Consider the following 9,144-nt stretch of genomic DNA (forward strand, 5'->3'; position numbering starts at 1 on the left):
TTTGTTGGCAATACGTGCTACAGAGAAAAGAGAAACACAAAAGGGGATATGTTCATTGACTTTAGAGAGGAAAAGTGAGCGAGCGAGAGAGAGAGAGAGAGAGAGAAACATCAATCAGTTGCCTCTCATATTCATCTCAACTGGGGACTTATCCCACACCCTTAGCATGTGACCTGACCTGGTGGTATGTGGACATTTAATATGGGAGAAAGAAACCTAAACACCATGGAATTTCTGAGAGGAGAGAATATAACACAACCAAATAATTATTTTATATTAGGTGGTCTTATTAAGCTGGGGATTTTTTTTTTTAAATACACATCCTCTTGTTCTTCCACATTCATATATGCTCTCCAGCCTAGGCTAAGGTAGGGAATAGGTCAAAGTGCTTTCCAAAAGCTCTCCAGGTTATACCGATATTCTCTCTAGGTTGAAAACCATTGGTATATAACATTAATTTCAGCTTGTAAACTCAATGGTTTTGATGTTTGTGATCATACTCAAGTTATAAAGCCAATGTCAAAATATAGCGAAGCTACTCTTGTTAAGTAAAAATGATTAAAATTCATTTTTCAAGATTTTTACAAACCTGGCTAAATAATGAAACAGGGTATTTAAACAGGGTAGTGCCATTTTCCTGAAAAATTCTTTTGGGCTACTTTGACTGTATTCCTGGATAATTCTGGATAAGTAAGACATTATCATAAGACTGCCAGATGGAATTAACTGCCATTGTCATAAGAGGAAATCACCTGTCGTTGATCCCCAAGTTGGTTGGGAGCAACCAGAAATTCCTTAATCTGTGCGCTTACAAAGTTTGTATCCTGGCAGGATGCTAAGGTGGTTCCCAAGGCCTTCCAAAGGAATTTCTGCAAAAGAAAGGACAAGCAAAAGAATGTTAAGCAAGACTCGGATGACTTAATATACTTTATCCAGGGAACCCTCATAACACAACCCTCAGAGGTGGCTATCAACTCTGTTTCATTGGCCAGTGTACTGAGACTCCAGGCAGGGTAAGTAATTTGCCTACAGCTGCATAAGTAGCAAGTAGCAGAAAGTGGGTTCATACAACGAGGAGGTTAGGTAAAAGCCACTTGGAGACAGAGGAATGAAAGAACACGCCTTTGAGCATTGTTTTAGCTCCAAGTTTTTAAAACTGTAGTAGATTCTTTTCTGACAGCTTCTGTCGGCCTTCCAGTAGTCATTGTCTCCCTTCTCTAGAACAGAAGCTCTGGATTTCACTCAGGAGCATGTCTATCTTGAAGACACTATGCTCCTCATTGTTCTCAGACAGCTGTGGCCCTGTAATGTGGTCAAATGCGAGGTGAAGAGAAGGTAGCATTTTTCTAACAAGTCCTCCCTCTTTTTATTTTATTTTTTTCCTCTCTGTACTTCTCTATTTTATTTTTAAAAATTCTTTATTGTTTAAAGTATTACATATGAATCCTTTCCCCCCATTGACCTCTCCCTTCTTGTAGTTCTTTGTTTGTCTTGCCTTGTTTTGTAAAGCTTCCAATGTATAAAGCATTTGGTCAACTTGCATTTTTTAAAATATATTTTTGTTGATTACAGAGAGGAAGGGAGAGGGAAAGATAGAAACATCAATGGTGAGAGAGAATCATTGGTTGGCTGCCTCCTGCATGCACTCTACTGAGGATTAAGCCTGCAACCTGGGCATGTGCCCTGACTGGGAATCAAACCATGACCCCCTGGTTCATAGGTCGATGCTCAACCACTGAAACACACAGGCTGGGCTCCTCGCGCTTTGTGGTTGCAGTACAGATGAATTGGAACCTGAGCAGCCATTTCACATTATAAGGTAGAGCTAAGGCCCCTTAACTGGACACCAACCTTCTCAATGGAGGTGTTGTTGTAACTGCTCATTTGCTGACTGAAATCCAGACTCAGCTGAATGGTCCAGGCTATGTCACTGATCTCCCATAAAGACTCTTTGAGCAACTGTGGTAGGAAGTGGAAGTCAGATATAAATGTGACTGTTTAGTGTGCTTTCTTGATACTTAGTACCTTATTTTTCAAACGTATAAATATATATTAGATGGGGTTATTCCATTTCCCATATAAAAATGAGTTACTTTGGGACTTTGTGTCTTGTTTTATTTTAAAAGCCATATTCTCTATGTTCTGAATTTCCATTAGGAACAAATCACACAGAACGTGGTAGTCACTATAGGTAAGTGCTTTTTCCTTTCTTTTTCTTCATAAGTAAAAATTGCTTAAAGACTTAAAAGAAAGTAATCTATTCTGAAACTTAATTGAAGTTAACATTTTTCAAGGTGTGAATAGATTTATAAAAACTCCACAGTGTTAGTTTGCTTTATTATATACACTTTAAAAAAGGACATTTTTGGAGCAAAGAAATGAATGTCTTTACGAACTAATTACATATACAGGCACTTTTTGCTAACTTCAACTCTAGTAACTAAACATTCCTAGCTTCACCAATTGTTCTGAGCCAAGGCCATGACCAGCCATCTGAACCCATGTTTTTCTTCATTGAACAATGCATACAAAGGTGTTTTTTGTCTTTTTGGAGGACGGCATCCATTGCACTTTCTGAAAACCATTATTCTCTACTTTAAGCTTAGAGAAGGACACAATGTCAAAGCCAATGAAAAACTCTGTATGCATTTTCATATAGGAACTCATTCAGTGAGTGGGTCCTTTGAAGGGGAAAAATGAAACAGCCTTGGAAATTTGAGGGAAGAAGGCACGTGCAAACAGTTTTGGAAGAAGGCTAGAAGCATACTCAAGACTGCAAGAGGGAAAGAAACTGTCCTAAGGCGTCTCTCTAGAGAGAAAGCCTTCCTTCCTGGTAAGAACAGTTACTGTAAAATGGTAGCAGGAGAACATAAGGTAGGAATTTTGATGGGGTGGGGGAGATAACAGAAATGGGAGTAAGGAGAAGAGGTGGATGCTAGAATTAAGGACCAGTAGAGTGGACAGTGGCTCACACATCCCATATTGGGTAAGAATCACCGTGGGAGTCTTTAAAAGGCATCGATTCTCAAGTACCTTTTGGAAGGGGCGGTGATGGGAGGTGGAAGTGCTTGGGAGAAGTCACTGAAAATTGACATTTTAAAAAATATATTTTTATTGATTTCAGAGAGGAAGGGAGAGGGAGAGAGAGAGAGAGAAACATCAATGATGAGAGAGGATCATTGATTGGCTGCCTCCTGCATGCCCCACACTAGGGATCAAGCCTGCAACCCAGGCATGTGCCCTTGACCGGGAATCGAACCTGGGACCTTTCAGTCCGCAGGCCAACACTATTCACTAAGCCAAGCCAGCTAGGGCTGAAAATTGACATTTTAAAAGAAGCCGTATGATACCGTATTTGCCGGCGTATAAGACGACTGGGCGTATAAGACATTTCCACTCAAAATACAGAGTTTGTTATATACTCGCCGTATAAGACTACCCCCTCTTCCGCACACCTTCCACACACCAAATAAAAGGTAAAACAATATCAGATTTGATTTTAACATTTTAATTTATATTCAAATGCTTATGACATGCAGGAAAACTGTCACAAGGCTGTATGTAATCAAACATATACATAAAACAGTGCAAGTTTATTACCGGTAAACATACCGGTAATTCACTAAAGAAAACACACTCTATAGACTGGTACCGTAGATGCTTCTCAGGAACACAGGCAAGCAGCCCACAACCTAGAGGGACTGTCAATGATAGAAGAAAGATAACAAATAGAGGTAGAGAGCAAGTGCCGGGCAAGTCCCTAGCAATCGCGAATCTTCAATGCATATGTAAAGAAATATACGGTAACCCGAATTTACCACACTCGCAAAATCGCACACAGCCAACCATACACCCAGTATGGTATCGCGATTCGTGATTTTGCGCTATCATACTGGGTGTATGGTCGGCTGTGTGCGATTTTGCGAGTGTGGTAAAATCGCATAACAGCAAAATCGCATAACAGCCGAGCATACACCCAGCAGCGCTGCTGATGCCTGAACGGTATGTGGAATGAAGTGGGCGGGCATCGGGAGGCCACTATGGCACGGGGCAAGCACTATGGGCAGTCTATCTGAAGTGTACCTGGCGTATAAGATGACCCCCCACTTGGAGGCATATTTTTCAGGGCCAAAAAATCGCCTTATACGCCGGCAAATACGGTAGTTACCAAATAGTCACGGCATGTAAAGTCCAGCAAAGGGCATTTGGTCAGTAATATTATAATAACTATGAATGATGTCAGGTGGGTACTGGAAATATCCGGAGAGACACTCTGTAAAGTGTATGATTGCCTAACCACGGTGCTGTTCACCTGAAATAACACAAAAAAATACTGAAAGTAAACTGTAATTGAAAAAATATTCCAAAAAAATAAAAAATAAAGGAAACGGTATGTAATTGCTCTGTAGGCACTTTGTAAACTGAAATCCTGCTAGAGTCAAAGCTCCCTGCTCATGGTCGCCTTGACCCTCTGCAGGCTCCTGAAACCAAAACCCTCCCTGGGAAGCCAATGCACAACTCTTGGCTGAAATTCACAATTTGCGGAATTTGGCATCATTTGGAGCACGAAAGAAGAGGGTTTTTTTTTCTGAAAAAGGGGCACAATGTGGCCCTTTGGTTGTTAGAAATCAGGAAAAAGACAGTGAGAAGCAGATAGAGAAAAAAGTGGAATTGTATTTAGAAGTGGAAATTATGCTAATCTCAGTTTCTTTCTTATTTTTTTAAAAAATATATTTTTATTGATTTCAGAGAGAGGAAGGGAGAAGGAGAGAGAGAGAAACATCCATGATGAGAAACTTTGTTTGGTTGCCTCCTGCACACCCCCTACTGGGATCAAGCCTGCAGCCTGGGCATGTGACCTAACTAGGTATCAAACCATGACCACATGGATCAATGCTCAACCACTGAACCACGCCCGCTGGGATCGGTTTCTTTATATGATGGTAAAAGAATGCAATTGCAAGGGGGGGGGGATGGGAGAGAGAGAGAGAAAGAGAGAGAGAGAGAGAGAGAGAGAGAAACAACTCTGAAAATTGGAGAAGATTTAAGAAAGACCCAGAGAAAAATATTTTAAGTACAATATTCAAAACTGTCTTAAACTCTTAATCAAATTGGAGACTAAAGATTGTTGCTCAATCTTAAAGATGGTGATTTAAAGACAGTAATTCTTAAGTGATTACTTCTAACATCCTAGTCCTTTTCCTAAGAAAAGGAAATGATGATTACTGCCCTGTGGAATCCAGTTCTTTTTGGTCAAGATGGGTAACTTCAGCTGACTTTTTCACCCCATCGTCCACAATTAATGTAGCCGCCACCCTTACCTGAAGCAGCATGGCTTCCCATAGCGCGATGCTGGCATTCTTTCCTACAAAAAGAAAGGATGCAATAACTGCCCCAGAAATGGAGACTCAGTGTCTCCCTTGCAAGGTCCCCAGCGGATGCTGCAGTTCCATGTCAAGCTTTGTCTTTACACAGGGGGATTATTTCAGATGAAATGTAACAGACTGCCAACTTTCAAGTGCTAGTCAGGTGGGCAGAGGGTTTTCAATCCATGATGAAATCTAGGCTTTTTGCCAATTTCAACAGTAACTACTGAAATGACCAGATTTCAATATTTCAACATGGAGGAATAATAACTTTTTAGAACAATACCAAAACAGAGTTTCTCTAAGACCAGAGGAAGACCAGGGCAGAAGTAAAAATTCCTGGGAAGGATGTTGCCCACTTGGTCAGCAACAAGTGTTTCTAGCACAAGTGTTTTGTAGAGAAATACAACATGAGCAATCAAGGAAAAAATACAGGTGTCTCCTTGTATATCAAGTTCATTGCTTTTACTGCCTAAAACGAACAACCATGGCTTTAGACAGAGAAATGGTGCCTCATTTCTCTGTGTTTTTTGCCTCCTCAGATCAAGACCGGGTCCCCCTCCCTGTACCTTCCAGAGGTTGCAGGAGCTCAGGTAGGCGTGCTTTCCACAGGTTTGTCAATTTGGGGTGAATTATCTCGGGCAGTAGCTTCAAAAGTCCTATGGCACCAACCCCGCTTAATTTTCCTAGACTGGCGAGCATTGATATCACCTGTGAGATAGAAGAGAAAATGCTGGTCAACTCAGGGGTATTTGAAAGGCCACCGACCTTTTCCTTTTCACGATTGTCCTGGATTCCCTTGATTCCTGCGTTAGCTAATCTTTTGATAAATCATACCAGTCTGTTCTCACCGATTCTAGAGCAGAAATCAATGAAAGTACCGACACTGTAGACATATTTGTTAATTAAATAAGGGCATGTGGAATGAGTGCTTGAGTAAATGATACACATGCAATCTAAGTAATAGATGTGGAAGTTGTTCCAATGGCACTTATGGATCAGATGCACTCTATGATTATTTTAAAATCAAAAAGTTTAACAAACATTTCAGAGTGAGAAGATAATCTAGCCAATTATAAAGTTTCACGAGTGCCATTAGTACAGCAGAACATTTATTATGCCTTTAGTGTTTCTTTTGGTTGGGAGTCTATATAATGTTTATTAGCATTTGCTTGGACCTGAGTCGCAGGTATTGGCTTCCACTTATGCCACATTGGCTTTTCCAAACTCACTCACCAGAAGTCTGGCCAGGAGCTGTTGTGGCGAAGGAAGTCTCACTAGAAAGAGAAAGCAAGGTTCATTATTGCTGCAGGGGCTAGCAAATTCCAGATTGGGGTTGGGTATATCATCAAAGCCCTATAGTCTTTCAGGAAATGAATCTCAGATAAGAGAAATGTTTTACCTTTTAAAAAATATGTTTTTATTGATTTTTAGAGAGAGAGGAAAATTTTGAGAGAGACAGAGAGGAAGATTTTGAGAGAGGGAGAGAGAGAGAGAAAGAGAAATATTAATGTGAGAGAGGAACATTGCTTGGCTGCTTCCTGCACGCCCACCACTGGGGATCCAGCCTGCAACCCAGGCATGTGCCCTGACTGGGAATGGAACCAGCAACCTTTTGGTGCCTGGGACGATGCTCAACCAACCAATTGAGCCACACCGGCCGGGGCTCGCTTTGTTTTTGAATGTACAAACCAACTCCTGTAGAAATGACAAGGGCTGTTGACTCTGAGGCATTCTTCTTCTTTCTCTCCTCTGCCATAATCAGGCTTCGGATGATGTTGAACAGGGAGTCCAGCGTCCCCGTGTATTCGGCAGGTATCACAAAAGTCAGGATGCGTGGCCATAGCACCTGTGGGAAACAGGCCAAGATGCAGGGTGGCTTATTCTTTTCCATAAATTTCTCCTTGGTTCTCGCTGACTTGGAAAAATTTCCCCCCCTCTTGTTATTTTGCTCTACAGGACAAGTCAAGATGAAATCATTGAACAAGACCTCTGCACAGCACATTCACCTTCAGCTGCTGGGTGCCGTGAGTGTTGGTCGGCGTCTCTTCGTGGGGTTGTTGCTGGAATTGGGGCCGGTCGGTGGATTCTTCAATGTGAGGAAGTGTTGTGGGCGCCGCATCCCTGGGCTCCCCACTCAAGTGCTCCCTCTGGGAATAGCCTCTGACCCGCTTAAACTGGTCTTTGATGGACTCCTGGCTGCACCAGGTATTTCTGGCCATGAAATCCTGACTTTTGTGATCATGTAGCTCATGGAAAATACAGATTCCAAGGTGCCTGCCCTGAGGTTCAGATTCTATTAGGCTTCAAGGGAGGCCTGAGAATGTGTGCTTTGACTAGCTCCCCAGATGAATGTTTAGCGGCCACTGCATTGGACCACCACTCACTACATAACAGCTTATCTAGGCACATTAGGGGAAGAAGAGAAATGATATATTAAGGTGCTGATAAACGGCCATTTGCTATCCAGATAGAAGACATTATTTTATGAATGAATTCGATACCTGTCTTTGCGGAACTACTATATGCTGTGCACTGGGCTCACAATCACCTTGCTCTAGTCCAGCGGTTCTCAACCTGTGGGTCGTGACCTCTTTGGCGGTTGAACGACCCTTTTACAGCGGTCGCCTAAGACCATCCTGCATATCAGATATTTACATTACGATTCATAACAGTAGCAACATACAGTTATGAAGTAGCAACGAAAATAATTTTATGGTTGGGGGTCACCACAACATGAGGAACTGTATTATAAGGTCACGGCATTAGGAAGGTTGAGAACCACTGGTCTAGGAAGAAGGCTTCCATGAATTAAAGTAAGATATAGAAATTTTTTGATATTTGCAACCATAGTAAAACAAAGATTTATATTTTTTGATATTTATTTTATATATTTAGATGCCATTTAACAAAGAAAAATCAACCAAAAAAATGAGTTGGCGTGTCACCTCTGACATGCGTGTCATAGGTTCGCCATCACTGCCAGAGCTTCAGGAAGCTGATGACACATGGGGGGCACATCCGCGTCTTTACTTTGAAATGGGCAGAGCTTTAGAAAGGCGATCGAAGTAACTGTTGGTGGCGACAAAGACCCCTTACCTGAGGCATCCCAATGACCAGTGGGTCCAGCCTTTTTAAGACCTCGAGGCTTGTTGCTCGGACAGATTTCTCTCCTGCTTCATCCTCATGGGAGGTAGGCTTCGCTGGTTTGTCCTTCAAGAAACATGAAATGGGTGACGTGTTCAGAATCCCTGCCGTGGGCCCCTCTGACTGGCCGTGGGGCCCTCGGGTTGAGTGCTCAGACTCTGGGGTGGAGGACACAGCCACTCAACCTAAGGGGCTCATGGAGCCTGGCCGGCTCGGTCTTCAGCATCTAATCCCTGTTTTAAAATGCTTCCTGGAGGAATGGGTTGGGAAAAACACCCCTGACTGAAGCAGAAAAGCAAAAATTGTGAGGACCCATGAGCTGCAGATATTCCTCCTCCTCCTCCTCCTCCTCCTCCTCCCCTCCTCTTCTTCCTCCTCTACTTCTTCCTACTCTTACTCTTCTTTCTTTCTCTCTCTCTCTCTGGCCTTTGTAATTTTCTCTGGCACAAAAAATTTCAAATACAATGCTCTCTAGTGGACTTCAGTTTTAGTTGTGATGAACTTGCTAAGATCTCTGAGATCTTTTTTACAGCAGCAAGTATTTCATTGTGCCCAGGGGAGGGGAGGCTGGGGGAAGGTCAATGGGGGAAAAAAAGGAGACATATGTACTACTATTTGTAATACTTTAAAC

At 42.2% G+C, this 9,144-nt stretch overlaps 1 protein-coding gene across 1 annotated transcript in view; it reads right to left on the minus strand.

Moving 5' to 3' along the window:
* Positions 1-9,144, minus strand: part of MROH2B (maestro heat like repeat family member 2B) — a 51,843-nt gene that overhangs the window by 24,524 nt on the left and 18,175 nt on the right. The window contains exons 12-18 of the mRNA XM_006774562.1: positions 8,466-8,579; positions 7,059-7,215; positions 6,603-6,643; positions 5,936-6,077; positions 5,322-5,365; positions 1,852-1,959; positions 728-869 (exon numbers count right to left, since the gene is read on the minus strand). Coding sequence (XP_006774625.1) covers positions 728-869; positions 1,852-1,959; positions 5,322-5,365; positions 5,936-6,077; positions 6,603-6,643; positions 7,059-7,215; positions 8,466-8,579 — 748 coding nt within the window. The remainder of the gene's footprint in view (positions 1-727; positions 870-1,851; positions 1,960-5,321; positions 5,366-5,935; positions 6,078-6,602; positions 6,644-7,058; positions 7,216-8,465; positions 8,580-9,144) is intronic.

This window comes from Myotis davidii, unplaced genomic scaffold (genome assembly GCF_000327345.1).
Source record: "Myotis davidii unplaced genomic scaffold, ASM32734v1 scaffold348, whole genome shotgun sequence".
In the NCBI taxonomy this organism is placed as follows: Eukaryota; Metazoa; Chordata; class Mammalia; order Chiroptera; family Vespertilionidae; genus Myotis; species Myotis davidii.